This window comes from Sciurus carolinensis, chromosome 11 (assembly GCF_902686445.1).
Source record: "Sciurus carolinensis chromosome 11, mSciCar1.2, whole genome shotgun sequence".
Lineage (NCBI taxonomy): Eukaryota > Metazoa > Chordata > Mammalia > Rodentia > Sciuridae > Sciurus > Sciurus carolinensis.
The window spans coordinates 17203745-17222123 of record NC_062223.1 but is presented as its reverse complement, the minus strand read 5'-3'; the positions used below and the strand labels follow the sequence as shown (position 1 = coordinate 17222123).

Here is an 18379-nt window from a genome sequence, read left to right as displayed (position 1 = left end):
CATGAGATAGTCAGACCATAATTCAAATCACCATTCTCCACAGGAGCAGTCTTTGCTAGTTACTCTTCTGGAGGGGTATTTATATCTAGAATATACAAAAATTCACAAATTTAGCACACTCATGTGCATGCTAGTTCACACACACATACACACACACACACACACACTCAGATACACAAGGAAACCCAGGCTATAAATTAGCAAATGACCTAAACACATATTCCTCAAAAGAAATGAAAAAGAGTCAACAAACAAGTGAGAAATTAATTCAACATCCTTTTCAATCAGGGAAATGCAAGTCAAAATACACTGAGATTTCATCACATTCCAGTTAGAGTGGCAAACATCAAGAATATGATGAGTAATAAATGCTGGTGAGGATGCAGGGAGAGAAACACTGACACATTGATGTGACTAAAATTTAGTACATCTACTATGGAAGTCAGTATGGAGATTCCTAAAATGACTAGGAATGAAACCTACATATGCCCCAGTTATTCTACCCTCAGTATTTATCCTAAAGAACTAGAGTCAGCATACTATGGAAATACATACATACCCATGTTTCCGGCAGCACAATTAACAATTTCCAAGTTATGGAACCAGCCTCAGTACATATCAACAGATGTATTGATAAAGAAAATATGTAAGTATACACAGGGGAGTTTTTGCTCATTGGTGAAGAAGAATGAAATCCTGTCACACACTGGTAAATGACTGGAATTGTAGAATATCATGCTACATGAAGTAAACCAGATTCCAAAAGTTCAGGGAAGTATATTTTTTCTCATATTTAAAAGTTAGAGAGAAAAAGGAATGAAAGAGGGATTCCACAAAGATAGAAAACAGGCCAGCAGATTATAGGAAGGTACTTGGGTTAGGGAGAAGGGGAGGAATAAAAAGAGATACCATGGAATGGAATCAACCAAATTATGTTATATGCATTTATGTATATGCACAATGAATAGTTATTATACTTAATTACAATGTTCCAATAAAAAATATAATGATTCTAGCAAAACATCTCCTGTTGACACTTGGGAGAGCAAAATAGACAGAGAAAGTAGCCTATGAACCAAGAACACTCCATTCTTTCTTGTCAGTTTTCAAACTGCCTTTCCTTCCTTGCTTAAATATGTTCCTTTGTTCAGCTCTCATGAAGAGTAAATTAACTTTTAATTTTTGCATATCTGAAGGTGTCATTAATTTCTCCTCACACTGGAGTGACAGTTCATCTGGGTATAAAAATCTGAATTGGTATTTAATTTCCCTGATCCTTTGGAAAAATGTGACTCTACTGTTTACTGACTTCTATAGTTTTTGATTGAAAGTATGCTGTTGGTCTGATTATAATTCTTTGTATATATTGCATTCAGGCATCTAGATGTTTTTCCTTCTCATTGGTTTTTAGTGGGTCTTTGTTGGAACTTCTCAATCTTATCTGCTTGTCTATTAAATAGTTTTTTTTTGAGTTTTCCATGTATTTTTGAAGTATTACATGAATAATTTTTAAAGTTAATATCTACATGCTAATTTTGAATTCAATTTTGTATAGGTTAATAGTGAACCCATCCATTCAAAAATTTTATAACTTTTTTTTAATAATGTAAATTTTATCTCCAGGGCTTTTCTTGTGCTTTTTATTTTCTTTTAAATCCATCCAATAATGGGAGGAGCACTAGTTTTTCTTTCATTTACTGCTTACTGTGGTTAAATGCATGTATTTCCTCCATTATTGATGAATATTTTAAGAACATTTATTTAAGAGTTTGTGTAATCCACTATGATTTCTTTTCTCTTGATATATAGTATGTAATCTTCTCTTGGTCTGGTTGACTCTGTTCATTATATTTCCTCACTCTTTTTTCATGGATAAAATTCTTTTAAATTTAACATACTCTTAATTCATTAAAAACTCATCTCATGCTAACTATTTTGTTTTTCCTTAATGTACAAGAAATATTTGCATAATGCTTTCAGAGCTTTAATGGCCCACCTTCTTAACATTCACAGATGTTATATTAAGGAGTCAGTTTGGTAAGGAGTAGTTTGGTTCTGTTTCATTTGTTTTCAAATGAACAACTCAACTTCTTTCTTTACTAGAGACATGAGAACTGGGTATAGGGACAAACCAAATGGGGCTTCTGGTTTTTGGAAGGAATGAGATATAGATGTCCTGGTTTTTCCAAGAAATCTATCCTGAATGTGTACACTTCCTTTTATTGGAGGGAATATTCCTATTAAGGTCCCAACAGCTTGCTTTATTCCCAATGCTCTGTCAATGACAGGCTTCTGTCTCATTTATCATTTATTTTGGTATTGTTCTGGACAATGGATGTTTGTATATGAAATTTAAAAGTACAAGGGTACAAATATATGCTATATAATTTGTAAAAGTTTAATGTAGTGGACGAATATGTTTCTGATTACTTTATATCAGATGCTTCATGAGAAACTACTGATGGAAATTAATTTTTCCCTAATATAAAATACTGAACTATTACACAGCAAATTGACTTGAATCAATTAATCTTTTAATCCCCCATCAAGAATATTTAGTCCAAACAAGAAGTTCAAGTATTTCCCTCTTTAAGAATAATGTAAAGAATATCACTAATGTGATTATTCATGGGGATTTTTTCCATTAGAATTTTAATACAATTGATGAGAAGCACATGAAAAGGTCAGGGTTGTCAACACATTTCCAGGAAAATGCAGAGAGGAATGAGGTGATTTTGTGTCTGAGATCAGACAGTTAGACATTTCTTACTGATTATCTTAAAGTCAGAGAGAGAAATTTTTCCAGTTCTGGTTTCCTCAGAAAGTGCTTGATTTCAGGAATATGTCCCTAGGTGGATAGGTAGAGTCTTGTCTGTGTCCCATGTTGAAAAATATTTTAAAATGAAGAAGTTAAAAAAAAAAAAAAAGGTGAGACAGCACTTTAGTAGAGAGGGACAGAGAGATGACATGGTCCAATTCTTCATTCCTTTCCTGAAGGTGTACTAAACATACATTACACATACTTCTGTACTGAAGACCAAGCTTTGTACTAAATACCTGACATGTACTATTCACTAAACCCAACCCCATGGACAGGTAGCATTATTATGCACATATTGAAAGAGGAGAAATAGAGACACAGAGAAATTATAAAATTTGTACACAGTATCTCCTATTGGGGACTTTGATCTTGATCATTAAATTAGTACAATTTGAAGTGATGACTACAGAGGGGAGAATTCAAGAATTAATTTATTACATAATGCAGCAGGTGACCTCTTTTCTTAATATTTGTCTTCCCATTAAGAATTCCTTAGAGAAAAAGTTTTGTTTTTGATCTGGTTTTGCAAGGACTAAAAATCACCTCTGTGAGTCTTCTAGTGAAATAAATAACCTCATATCAGCATCTAGAACTACGTGTGACACGTGGAAATGCTTTAGAAACATACCAGTTCCCAACTGGCCCACTGGAGAGAGAAGAGTGGGGTGCATTTCCTTTAACTCCATTTTCACAATTGTAGGTTTTCCTACAAGGTTGGCCATCCTGATCTTAATTGTTTTGATGGTTTGATTCACACGGATCATTTTCTACTTTTTGAATTTCATGATCGTCCAGAAGCTAGTAGGTTGCAACATGGGCTACATCCTTACCTATGGGCTTAGTTACTGAAAACATCCCTGATATGTACGTTAATGGGACAGAGAGAACTGTAAGATAGACTTACAGACGTCTTCCCCCTATGTACATCTAACAGGGAGCCCTCGAGTTCTGTGATCAGTCATTACAGATCCAGTTTGGTGCTGATCAGGTACTCAGACTCAGTTCCCTTGCTCCCACTCAGTCACTCACTTCCTCACCAGGGTAACCACCAGTCACTCATTTTCTCACCCTTTAGCTCCCTATTATACTTATTGTGTTTAACGGAGCAATAAGTATTTACTGTTTAACGGAATTTAACAATAATAATAATAAGTTTAACAATAATAATAAGTTTAACAATAATAAGTTAATAAGTTTAATAAGTTTAACGGGGCAAGCATTTAAGGATTCCTCTAATAAAATGAGCCCAGTGGGAGAGGAGAGGTCTGAAGTATGAGCTGATGCCAGTCCTCCTTACACTTACAACTCCCCTTCCATGCTAGTCCCAGAGTTTGCTTCTCAAAAGAGGAAACTCAGTCTAGGCTGTGATTTTGAATGTGCATGATTGCACGTCTCTGAGTGATTAACAATATTATTTCATTCCTTTGTAACACACCTGAAAGAGTTTCCTGTGTTTGTTGATCTTGACCTCAGCACTTTGTTGGAAGGCAATATGACAGCTGGTAGTGTGGGGGAGAACTTGACTTCCTTTTCTTTCTCCTAATTCCACTTCCAAAAATAATGCAGACATAAACTCCCAGTTTTACAAATCTGTTGTTTTTATTAAAAAACATATAGAGGCATCTGTGACAGGAAATATTTCTGTACAGCAAATTTGGTAGACATGACTGTATGTAGAAGTCAGATAAGGATTAGATATTGATATACTTAGAACAAATTCTTATTCTTTGAACTCTGATATCTAAAATTGACAGATGAAATAGATTTGGTTAGATGCTTGTATTTCCATTATTCAAAATTTCATTAGACCTACAGCTCTATTAAAGCTCTGGAGTCAAGAAGATGCTGATCATGGGGGATCACACTATGAACTCATGAATTTTACAACAAATACATAATATAATCATTTTAAATTAGATCCCGGTATTCTGCATTCTGTAAAATTTTTTAAGTGATTGTTAAGAGCATGAATTTCTAAGAATTATGACTGTATTCTATATATGTGAGTCATGGTGTTATTTTCCATCTTAGGAATTGAAAATATAAGTCTGATATCATATACATATTAGGATTATCTGAAAAGGACTTCATTTTAATGGTGTGGTGCAATATGGGATCTTATAGTACCCAGGATTAGAATCTGGCTCTTAAAATGGGAATGGCATCTTATTTCTGAAAAAGGACATGAAAATTTTCCTTATAACTAATTAAATTTCCAAAATATGAAGAGAAGAATTCTCATTCTGAACTAACAGTTCAGAGAAATGAAAGAAAATGAATAACTATAATTAAATAATCAGGCACTAGATGCCCAATGAACTTTTACAATGTTTTCAAGCAATTAACAGACTAAGCCTAGTGAGAACTTTGCTTTTCCAACAGCCTTCCTGAATGCACTGTTGACTTCTTTGTTCCTCAAGCTGTAGACCAGTGGGTTCAGCATAGGGATGATCATCATGTAGAACACAGATGCCATTTTGTCTGTGTCCATAGAATGACTAGAATTTGGCTGTAAATACATGAAAGTCATGGTTCCATAGAAGATGGAGACAGCTGTGAGGTGGGATGCACAGGTGGAGAAAGCCTTCTTCTGTCCCTCAGATGAGTGCATCCTCAGGATAGCAACCAAAATGAATAAATAAGAGCTCAAGATGACCAAGAGGGTGAAAAAAGTATCAAATGCTGCCAATGTGAAAAGCACAATCTCATTTGTGTAGATATCTGAGCAAGAAAGAGCCAGTAGTGGGGGAATGTCACAGAAAAAGTGATTGATCACATTGGAACGACAGAAGGAGAGATGGAACGTGAAGGCAACATGGATAGAAACCTGCAGGAGTCCACAGGTATAGGAGGTGGTGACCATCAGGACACACACAGTGCTTGTCATGGTGGTGGTGTAATGCAGGGGCTTACACACGGCTGCATGGCGATCCAGGGCCATGGAGGCCAGGAGGAAACTCTCAATAGTGACAAAGCCTGCAAAGAACATCTGGGCTGCACATGCATTGTAGGATATGGTCTTATCTCCTGTGAGCAACTCCTCCATTACCTTGGGAGTGACAGCTGAAGAATAAACACAGTCCACCAGAGACAGGTTACTGAGGAAAAGTACATGGGAGTGTGGAGACGGGAGTCCAGCAGGATCAACAGGATCATCCCCAGGTTCCCAAACAGAGAGATGAGGTAGATGAGAGTGAAGACCATAAATAAGGGGACCTGTAGCTCGAGGGCATCTGTTAACCCCAGCAGAATAAATTCAGTCACCTCTGAGATGTTCTCCATCACAGTCAGTTGGGAATTACCATGAGAAGGACCTGACAAGATGAGAAAACAAGTCCTTCAAGTTGAACCCTACGATGAGAGCTGAAGTGTGTCCAGGGATTATTGCTCATGTGTAGCTCCTTGTTCATGGAGCAGTCTATGGAAGAAGATGGAGTGATAGTGGGAACAGTATGGTTGAGGCAGGTCCTTCTTCTGGTCATTTAAAGGGTAATAGATGGATTTGGAAGATCTTGTTAACTGGTTTTCCAGTCGGTCCTTATTTTGAAAAAAGGGCTCATTTCAGCTTTTCTGGTGTCTTGCATTGCTTATTATGTTAGAGTATATAGGAGTCCATTTCACTATGTGGAATATTTTCTAAAATATATACACAAGGCTTAGTCAGCAGAAAGTCCTTTCTAGAAAACATTTGGTTACTCTTTGGTGTATGATGCTAGCAAAACCTCTAAAATGCATGTCCTTTCTCTGATTGTTCTCTCTAAAACTTGCTCATAATAGCTGAAGACACACAATGTCTTGAGGCCCTTCTTTAGGGACACATGTTTTTATATCTAATTCACGAGGGTCCTATATTGGAGGATCCATTTTAGACACTGTTCCTTATGGAGCGTTCATAATGTATGGACACACACTTAGTAGTGACTTGGTGTCTTTTGGTGCCTCAATATGGGAGGAAAAGATTTTCCAAATGTAGATGCAAATATTAGCTCTCTTTTTTATGTCACAATCATCATTTTCACATACACTGAAGTTCTCCATCTCCTGCCATTGCCCCTATCTTTGCTTTAGTTGTGGGGAGGGAGAAGAGAGAGAGAGTAGAGTTACATTTGTCCTGACCTAGAAACTCTGTGTCCTCTACCAAGCCACCATTCATGGTGCATCTGGCTGTCCTCACCTTGGGTGCTCAGGTGCCAGCTCACTGTGCTGCTGTGGTTATAGCATGAGAGGTCCTCTCAGCCCAGGAGACACTGCTGACTGAAAACCTGAGTGATCCTGGTCTCTTCTGGAAGACCAAACTGCCACTTCAAGGCAGGGATGGTGCAGCCCCTGTTGTTAAGGATGAATAATGTGAAAGTAGTTTTTCCCTCCCTCCTCGACTCTTTGTGATAGTTAACATGAGTGTTCTTTCAGAATCATGACACTAACATTTTCAAAAGAAAGTGTCGGAGTCATAACTTGGCTTCTCTCATCTTTTCTGAGCTTTGGCAGAATATTCAGCTAACCAAAATTAATGTCCAGACTTTGAGATTCCTAATGAATGCAGGCTAGTTATTCAGATGGTCAAGGAGATGTTACAAGAGCCACAACTCTTGACACTGAGAAATGTAGCTGTAATACTGCACCAGTATTCCTGTATCACATCCTCAATGCAAGAAAATGAGGTGTGTGTTCTCCCCTTAGTCTAACCATCACTCCAGCCATTTGCACAAGGCAAGGCAGTGAGTGTGGACATCTGGATGCCACAGAGCAGGGAGACTGTAGGGAGGAGAGAGCAGGGACTAGGATTGAGAAGACCAGCAGTAAGTTCCTGTGCTGCTGGTGTTTACACTCACTGGTTGTTATTTCCCTTTTATTTTGTTTTCATTTTAAGAACAGCAAGAACAACAACAAAAATGAATGGGCATTTTATTGCCCCTTAGACTTCTAACCAGATATGATTGTCTGTTTTTATGATACTTACTTTTGTCCTGGGAACAGATATAGGATGGAACAAATGGAAAGATATCCAGACCATTGTCCCAACGTCCACTCCTGCAAAAGCATCCTGCAGGAGAGTCTCCTTCCCCAGCACGGAGCTCTGTGCTGTGGCACAGAGTGTGGGCTGTGCTCTTGCAAATATGAAGGCAGAGATGGCAGCTTTGCACTGGAGTCCCAGGGGAAACAGTGCCACGAGAGTGGAGCCCTCTGGAGTCCTCCACTCCCACATTGGCCCCCTAACTTGACCCTGTCTGGAGAGAGCAGAGGGTGTTGTGTGCATTTTTACTGAGAGTGCTGGTGAGGACCCAGGGGGACAGTGTCTTAGAGCAACAAGGGCCCAGTCACCCAATGAGCTGTGCCTCAGGCATGTGAGGCAGCATAGTAAAAGCCTTGAAAAAATCTCTGTCTTCAGTGAGGCCAGGACCCCATGCAATTTATATTGCCTTTTAGCTTTTTCTTAAAGGTCTAGAATCTTCCAGGTACATTTTTTCAATCATTTATTCCATTTTTTAAACTGAATATCTACTTGGCTTTCCACTATAGAGCTGCTGTGAGCCTGATATTTAGTCTCATTTTTAAACAATTTTTTGTAAGCATGTAACATTCCCATTTATGTGGTGCAATGGAATCTCAGCACAAGTAGATATTATATAAAAATTATCATGCAAATCAGAGTAAAACATGTCCCTTGCTTAAACATCCGTCTTACTTTGCTATTGTGGGATCATTCAAAATCCTGCATTTTGGTGATTTAAAATATGCAATGCATTACATTCCGTAAGTCTATTGTGCAATTGTGTTATAGTATGTAGGAGGAATAAGTTCTTTCTAATCTTTAAAAATCAAGGAATATATCCATCATTTTCCTCCATATATTCCACCTCTAATCCAAAGTTTAGAATAGAATTTTCTTTTTCATCAGTACAGTCAAGTGTAGGTTTGTGATTCAGAATTGTGTGTCCATGCGGATTAGCTCAAATTCCATTCCTACCACCTATTGCACTTTTTGACCTTGACCAATTAACTAATGTTGCCAAACTTGAGTATATCACTTGGGAAATATAGTAATAATATTCTTTGTGTTTCATAGGAGAATCATGCAGATGAAATGATGTATGTATGTAGAAAAGCATGATGTGTAACATGTATGAAGAGATTAAGAAGCTTAAGTGCTTTTACTTTATCACCTATTAAACCTGATTTTGGAAGTGGAAGAATAATAGTGTAGAAATACTACATCTACACCTGTATTTCTTTGAATCGTTGAAGATGGCAAAGTCATCAACTTTCTCTACCAAATGGACAAGGGAATCACCTGTGTGTGTCATTTTTGATTTGAGTTATTTGAGGTATTTGAGGTCTGTGCACAACCAATCCGTTGTCTCTCTTTCCACTGGGGATGCTGAGGAGTCTCTTTTCTCTTTGGAAGAGCTCCAGGAGACAGTTTCCATTGGGTTGGGTATTTGAATGAACATGTGGAGAGGGACAAGACTGTCCTAGATACCTTGTGATGTGCACCTAGTAGCAGAGTAAGAAACAAATCCTTGTCATGTTCAATCATTGGGGTATTGGCTTTATTTCATTCCACATGTGACAGAATCTATTCTCTTAATACATTATATAATAAACTGTATATGTCTTTTAAAATATCAGATAAGCTTTTTGGAAACTGCTCTTTTTTTTTTTTTTTGTAAAGAAAACACATCTAGTAATGATTAGTGAGCACATGTGTTTGTTTCCTTTATTACTCACTCTTGTTTAACGCAGGTATTTCCTCCATAACTGATGAGAATTTTAAGAACATTTGTTTTAAAGTTTATGTATTGCACTATGATTTATTTATCTTGCTATACAATATGTATCTTCTCTTGGGTCTGGTTGATTGTGTTCATTAGATTTTCTGACTTTCATGGATAAAATCCTCCTACATTTAATATCCTCTTAAGTATTTGAAAATGCATCCCAGACCAACTTACTTTATTTTCCCTTAATGTGAAAGAAATCTCTATTATTGCTTTTACAGATTTAATGGCCAAAATTCTTAATACTCACAGGTCTTTGTAAGTCTGTTTTGTCATTGGTAGTTTGTTTCTGTTTTTTTTTTTAATCCCCAAATGAATAACCCAACTTCATTTTTTTTGATTCATTGGAGGAATCAACATAGATTTCCTGCTTTTATCCAGGGAATCTATCCTGAATGTGTACACATTCCTTTTTTGCTTTTTTGGAGAGAGTATTGCCATCAGGGCTCAACAGTTTGTTTTATTCCTAAAGCTCTGTAAATCACAGGCTCATCTCTCATTTACCATATTTTTGTATAGCTCTGGACAACAATATTTGCAAATAATATTTGAGTTTGGTTACAAATTTATAAATATATTCTATATAAATTGTATATAGAATATTTTTTCTTATTACGTTATACCACATATTTCATGGGCAGCTACTGATAGAAATTAATTTGTCCCTAATATAAAGTAGTGAAATATCAGCAAATTGACTTGAGTCAGATAATCTTTTAACTCCCCAATCAACAATGTTTAGTGCAATAAAAAAGTTCAAAAGTATTTCCCTGTTTAATAATGCTGTAGAGGATATCACTAATGTGATTATTCCTGGGAATTCTTATTCTTTTTCATTTTAGTATGGTTGATGGAAGTATGTGAAGTTCCTGGGTTCTCAACACATTTCTTGCAAATCCTGGAGAAGAATGAGGTGATTTTGTGTCTGAGATCAGAGAGTTAAACATTTCTTAGCTGATTATCTTAAAGACCGACAGAGAAATGTGTCCCTGTTCTGGTATCCTCAGAAGGTGCTTGATGCAGGAATGTGTCTCTAGGTGGATAGATATAGGCCTGTCTGCAGGTCCATGTTGAAAAATATCTTATTATGAAGTAGAGAAAAAAGGTGAGACAGCACTTTAGTAGAAAGAGAGAGAGAGAGAGAAGGAAGACATGGTCCAATTCTTTATTCCTTTGCTGAAGGTGTAATAACCGTACATTATATTTATTTCCTTACAGAAGGCCAAGGACTGTACTAAATACCTGATATGTACTACTCACTAAACATCATCCAACCCCATGGAGTAGGTAGCATTATGATGCATATATTGGAAACAGAGAAAGAGCGACACAGAGAAATTACACACTTGATCATATTGTCTCCTATTGGTACTTTGATCGTCATTATTAAATGAATACATTAAAATGACTTCTTTACAGATAATTCATGAATTGATCTTCTCACATTTGTAAGGCTGCTGGTGATCTCTTTTCTCAATATTTTTCTTCCCATTGAGAATTCCTCCAATAAAATGTTTAGTTCATTGAACTGACTTTCTAGGACTGAGAACCTCCATCGTGAGTTCTTTTGAGGAACAAATACCCTCATTGTCAGCATCGAGCACTATGTGTGACACTTGGTGATGCTTTAGAAGCATGTCAGTCCTCATGCCATAGCTACCAACTGATGTCTGGCCCCACAGAGGCAGAAAAAGGGGTTCACTTTCTTTGACTCCATTTTCACAATTACAGGTTTTCCTATAAGGATTGGCCATCCTGATCTTAATTGCCTTGATGGATTGATTCACACTGGTGATTTTCTACTTTTTGAATTTGATGATGTTCCAGAAGGTAGCAGGTTGTCATATGGGCTACATCCTTACATATGGGCTTTGGGTTTAGTTACTGAAAAAATACATGGTATTTATACCAAATGGCAAACAAAGGGAGAATTTTGTCAGATGGAATTACAGACATCTTCCCCCTATGTACGTACATAAGGAGCCTCGAATCCTGGGATCAGTCATTACAGATCCAGTTTGGTTCTGATCAAGTACTCAGACTCAGTTCCCTTGCTCCCACTCAGTCACTCACTTCCTCACTAGGGTAACCACCAGTCACTCATTTTCTCATCATTTAGTTCCCTATTATACTTATTTCGTTTAATGGAGCAAGCATTTAAGGATTCCTCTAATAAAATGAGCCCAGTGGGAGAGGAGAGGTCTGAAGTATGAGCTGATGCCAGTCCTCCTTACACGTACAATTCCCCTTCCATGCTAGTCCCAGAGTTTGCTTCTTAAAAGAGGAAACTCAGTCTAGGCTGTGATTTTGAATGTGCATGATTGCATGTCTCTGAGGGATTAACAATATTATTTCATTCCTTTGTAACACAACTGAAAGAGTTTCCTGTGTTTGTTGATCTTGACCTCAGCACCTCGTTAGAAGGCAATATGACAGCTGGTAGTGTGGGGAAGAACTTGCCTTCCTTTTCTTTCTCTGAATTCCATTTCCATAAAAAATGCAAACATAAACTACCAGGTTTACAACTCTGTTGTTTTTATTAAAAAACACATAGAAGCATCTATGACAGGACATATTACTATACAATGATTTTGGTAGACCTGACTACTATCTAGAACTCAGGTAAGGATTCCATATTAATATATTTGGAATAAATTGCTCTACTCTGAACTCTGTCTCTGATACCTGAAATGGACAAAGAAATAGATTTGGTTTTAAAGTATCTTTCATTATTCAAACTCTTCATTGTATCTTATGCTGTATTGAAGCTCTGGAGTCAAGTAGATGCAGATAATGAACTATCATACTATAGATTTATGAATCGTACAACAAATACATAAAGATATTATTTTTAAATTATTTCCTGGTATTCTGCACTATGACAGTCTTTCAAGGTGATTCTCAGGAGCAAGGACATCAGACAACTATGGCCTATGCTGTGTATGAGAAGCATGTTGCTATTTTGTATTTGAAGAATTGAGTGTACAAGTCTGGTATAATGTACACATGAGGATAACCTACAAAGGAACTCATTCTAATGGTGTGGGGCAGTATGGGATCTTATAGTACCTAGGATTAGAATCTGGCTCTTAAAATAGGAGTGGCATCCATGTCCTTAAAAAGGACATGCAAATTTTCCTAACATCTAATTTTATTTCCAAACCATGAAGAGAAGAATTCTCATTGTGAAAGAACTGTTCAGAGAAATGATAGAAAAGGATTAATTGTAATTACATAATATTATTAAGCACTATATGTCCAGTGACTGTTTCACATTGAGTGCAAGCAAGATACAATTAACAGACTAAGACTAGTGAGGACTTTGCTTTTCCAATAGCCTTCAAGAATGCACTGTTAACCTCTTTGTTCCTCAAGCTGTAGACCAGGGGGTTCAGCATGGGGATGATCATTGTGTAGAACACAGATGCCATTTTGTCTGTGTTCATAGAATGACTAGAATTTGGCTGTAAGTACATGAAGATGATGGTCCCATAGAAGATGGAGACAGCTGTGAGGTGGGATGCACAGGTGGAGAAGGCCTTCTTCTGTCCCTCAGGTGAACGCATCCTCAGGATGGCACCCATAATGGATGAATAGGAGGTCAAGATGACCAAGAGGGTGAAAAAAGCATCAAATGCTGCCAGTGTGAGAAGCACAATCTCATTTGTGTAGATATCTGAGCAGAAAGAGCCAGTAGTGGGGGAATGTCACAGAAAAAGTGATTGATCACATTGGAATGACAGAAGGAGAGATGGAACGTGAAGGCAACATGGATAGAAACCTGCAGGAGTCCACAGGTATAGGAGGCGGTGACCATCAGGACACACACAGTGCTTGTCATGGTGGTGGTGTAATGCAGGGGCTTACACACGGCTGCATGGCGATCCAGGGCCATGGAGGCCAGGAGGAAACTCTCAATAGTGACAAAGCCTGCAAAGAACATCTGGGCTGCACATGCATTGTAGGATATGGTCTTATCTCCTGTGAGCAACCCCTCCATTACCTTGGGAGTGACAGCTGAAGAATAAATGCAGTCCACCAGAGACAGGTTACTAAGGAAGAAGTACATGGGAGTGTGGAGACGGGAGTCCAGCAGGATCAACAGGATCATCCCCAGGTTCCCAATCAGAGTGAAGAGGTAGATGAGAGTGAAGACCATAAATAATGGAACCTGTAGCTCGAGGGCATCTGATAACCCCAGCAGAATAAATTCAGTCACCTTTGAGATGTTCTCCATCACAGTCAGTTGGGAATTACCATGAGAAAGGACTGACGAGATGAGAAAATAAGTCCTTCAAGTTGTATACTACCATGAGAGCTGATGTGTGTCTAGGGACTCTTGCTCATGTATAACTTCCTGTTCATGCAATAGTCTGTGAAAGAAGCTGAACTGAGCATTGAGAACATGATGGTTGAGGCAGGTCCTTCTTCTGATCACAGAAAATAATAGATGGGTTTGAAGGTCTGTGTTGAGTGTGGCTTTCCCGGCGGTCCTTACTTTCCCTTACTTTCACAAAAGGGCTCAGTTCAGCTTTTCTGATGTCTGGCATTGCTTATTATAATAAAGCATGTAGGAGTCCATTTCACTATTTGAAATATGTTGCAACACTCTTTTCTAAAATATACATGCAAAACTTAATCAGGAAGAAGTACAATCTATAAAATATTTGGTTACTCTTTGGTGTATGACACTAGCAAAAACTGTAAAATGCATGTCCAGTCTCTGATAAATTTTTCTCAAATTTGCTCATAATAACTGTGGATATACAGTGTCTTGAGGCCCTACTCTAGGAATATACATGCTTTATCTCTAAGTCATGAGGGTCCTAAATTGGAGGCTCCTTTTTAAACCTTGGTCCCTAGAGCATTCATAAGGTATGGACACATATGTAGTGATGTCTCAGTGTCTTTTGGTGCCACAATATGGGAGGAAAAGATTTTCCAAATGTAGATGCAAATATTAGCTCTCTTTTTTATGTCACAATCATCATTTTCACATACACTTAAGTTCTCCATCTCCTGCCATTGCCCCTATCTTTGCTTTAGTTGTGGGGAGGGAGAAGAGAGAGAGAGTAGAGTTACATTTGTCCTGACCTAGAAACTCTGTGTCCTCTACCAAGCCACCATTCATGGTGCATCTGGCTGTCCTCATCTCGGGTGCTCAGGTGCCAGCTCACTGTGCTGCTGTGGTTATAGCATGAGAGGTCGTCTCAGCCCAGGAGAACCTGCTGACTGAAAACCTGAGTGATCCTGGTCTCTCCCGGAAGACCAAACTGCCACTTCAAGGCAGGGATGGTGCAGCCCCTGTTGTTAAGCATGACTAATGTGAAAGTAGTTTTCCCTCCCTCCTTGGCTCTTTGTGGTCGTTAACATGAGTGTTCTTTGAGAATCATGACACTAACATTTTCAAAAGAAAGCGCTGGAGTCATAATTTGCTTCTCTCATCTTTTCTCAGCTTTGGCAGAATATTCAGCTAACCAAAATTAATGTCCAGACTTTGAGATTCCTAATGAATGCAGTCTAGTTATTCAGATGGTCAAGGATATGTAACAAGAGCCACAACTCTTGACACTGAGAAATGTAGCTGAAATGCTGCAGCAGTATTCCTGTATCACATTCTCAATGCAAGAAAATGAGGTGTGTGTTTTCCCCTTAGTCTAACCATCACTCCAGCCATTTGCACAAGGCAAGGCAGTTAGCGTGTACATCTGGATGCCACAGAGTAGCACTGTAGGGAGGAGAGAGCAGGGACTAGGAGTGAGAAGACCAGCAGTAAGTTTCTGTGCTGCTGGTGTTTACACTCACTGGTTGTTATTTCCCTTTTATTTTGTTTTCATTTGTAAAATAAAAATGAATGGGCATTTTATTGCCCCTTAGACTTCTAACCAGATACGATTGTCTGTTTTTATGATACTTACTTTTGTCCTGGGAACAGATATAGGATGGAACAAATGGAAAGATATCCAGACCATTGTCCCAACGTCCACTCCTGCAAAAGCATCCTGCAGGAGTCTCCTTCCCCAGCACGGAGCTCTGTGCTGTGGCACACAGTGTGGGCTGTGCTCTTGCAAATATGAAGGCAGAGATGGCAGCTTTGCACTGGAGTCCCAGGGGAAACAGTGCCATGAGAGTGGAGCCCTCTGGAGACCTCCACTCCCACATTGGCCCCCTAACTTGACCCTGTCTGGAGAGAGCAGAGGGTGTTGTGTGCATTTTTACTGAGAGTGCTGGTGAGGACCCAGGGGGACAGTGTCTTAGAGCAACAAGGGCCCAGTCACCCAATGAGCTGTGCCTCAGGCATGTGAGGCAACAAAGTAAAACCTTGATAAAATATCCACAGTCAGTGAGACCAGGACCTCATGCAATCTTTCTCACCTTTACCTTTTTTTCAAAGGTCTGGAATTTTCATGGTACAATTTTTCTTTCATTTATTCTATTTTTTTTAAAAAAAAAATATCTGTTTGTCTTTTCTCTATAGGACGGGGGTGGGGCTATTTTTTGCTGTTATTTTAAAACACTTTTTGGAAGCATGTCATATTCCCATTTATGGGTGCAATGGGATCTCAGCACATGTTCATACTAAGTAAAGGTCATCATGAAGTCAGAGTAAGAGCATGGCCTCCATCTTTAACATATGTCATTTTGTTATTGTGAGAACACTAAAAATCCTGCTTTTTGTGATTTAATATATGCAATGCATTATAGTAGGTAATAGTAACTCTGCTCAATCGTGCTATTGTAGATAGGAGGAACAAGTTCTTCCTTTTTATAAAATTTCCAGAATGTCTCCATCCTTTTGTGTCCATTTTTTTTCCCACCTCTTATCCCACTGCTTAGTGTAAATTTCTTTTATCAGTGTTCTCAAGGGTTGTTTTGTGAGTTAGTATTGTGTGGCCATATGGATTAGCTCAAATCCACTCCTGCCACCTATTGCTTTTGTAACTTTGGTCAATTAATTAGTGTTGCCAAACTGAGTATTTCCCTGAGGAAAAGAAAGCAAAAATATTATTTATCTCTCATAGGAGAGTCTTGCAGATGAAATGAAATGAGAAAGCTAAGCATGATGTGTACCAGGAGTTTAAGAACCTTGAGTGTTACTCCTGCTTCCTATTGTTGAATCATGTGCTGACATGGGTCCTATTATGGTTGTTCCCAAATCTGCTTATGTCAGGCATACTTGTTATTCAAAAAATATGTTTACCTCGATCCCCAGCACCCCCCCCCAAATATTTTTACCAAAAAAAGATGTTCAGTGTTACTACTTTATCACCTATTAAAGCTGATTTTGGAAGTGGAAAAAATAGTAGTGTGGAAATACTACAGCTACTTCCTATATTGCTCTGAATGTGTGAAGTTGGCAGGGTCTTCAAACTTCTCTACCAAATGGAAAAGAGAATCACCAATGTGTGTCATTTCTGAGTTGAGGTACAGTGAGCTCTGTGCACAACCAGTCTCTTGTCTCTGTTTCCACCGGAGTAGCTCCTTAGTTCTGTGCTCCCAAGGGAAGAGCTCCAGGAGGCTAAGTTCCCGCTGGACTAGGAATTTGAGTGAACATGTGGAGAGGGACCAAGAGTGTCCTAGACACCCTGTGATGTGCAGCTGGCAGCAAAGTAAGAAATAAATCCTTGTCATGTTCAATTATTGAGATATTGACTTTATTTTTTCCCATATGTAACACAATTCATTCTACCTAATAGCATATATAATACACTGTGTATCATTTTAAAAAATTCAGATAAGTTTTTGGGAACTCCTCCCCTTATTCTGACTCATTGTTTTTTATATAATAACTTTGTCATGATAGAATTAAGAGATCACAACATTTGCCAATTTCAAACGTATATATAGAGTTTTATGACAGTTGCACAATAATTCAAGAACATTTTCAAAAGACTCTGAAATGATTAGCAGTGATTCCTGTTTCCTTCCATTTCTATCTAAGCCCTAGTAAACCACTCACCTGGTTTCTGTTTCCATGGAGTACCTTAGAATGGACACCTTACATAAATAAAAGCATATGATATGTGGTCATGGTTATTTTATACTTGTTTTCTTCATTTACAGTGTTTTTAAGCTTATCCATTTTGTTGTATATATTGGTACTCTGTTCCCTTTTATTGGAGAATATTGCATTATAAGGATTTGTCATATTTCATTTATTCTGTTCATCAGTGGCTGAACCTTTTTTCTGCCATTTACTTCTTAAATGACACCATTTGTCTATGATATGTGTTTAGGCCTGTTTTCATTTCACTGGGTACACACTTCAGAGTGAATTGCTGAGTCAAATGGCAACTGGTATGATCTGCAGTTTTATCCCAAATTCCAGTGCTGTCAACATAATCTCAAATGCCATGGTGTTGGGAAAATAGGACTTTAGGTAAAGTTTTTAAGTGATGAGGGCTTTGCCCCCACTGATGGGTTAAGGCTGCCAGAAAACAGACTTGCAAGAGTAGGTTGTCTTTCTTATGCTCTGTTGCTCTGTGAATACAGAGTTTGTCCACTGCCAGAAACATGCCCATTTTGCTCACTGCTAAGAAAGGCCAATGATTTATACTACCAAAAAAGCTTCACAAATTTAGTATAATACTCACCAAAATGCTAATGTGATTCTTCACAGACCTAGGAATAAAATCTTAAAATTTATATGGAAAAACAATGAACCAAGTTCATTGAATTCTAGACCAGGCCATACAATTCTAAGCATTAAGAACAATGTTGAATGCATCTATTACTAGATTTTAAGTTATACATAGAGCTCTCACAAAAAAACCAGCAT

General features: G+C 38.1%; 2 protein-coding genes across 2 annotated transcripts; both read right to left on the bottom strand.

Annotated features, from left to right (window-relative positions):
* Positions 1-5162: 5162 nt before the first annotated feature.
* Positions 5163-6106, bottom strand: LOC124959074 (olfactory receptor 5B12-like). The gene is given in 2 exon segments (XM_047517717.1): positions 5163-5929; positions 5932-6106. Coding segments are annotated over 2 exon segments (939 nt in total). The 5' UTR covers positions 6104-6106.
* Positions 6107-12896: 6790 nt separating this feature from the next.
* Positions 12897-13840, bottom strand: LOC124959073 (olfactory receptor 5B12-like). The gene is given in 2 exon segments (XM_047517715.1): positions 12897-13285; positions 13288-13840. Coding segments are annotated over 2 exon segments (939 nt in total). The 5' UTR covers positions 13838-13840.
* Positions 13841-18379: the final 4539 nt, after the last annotated feature.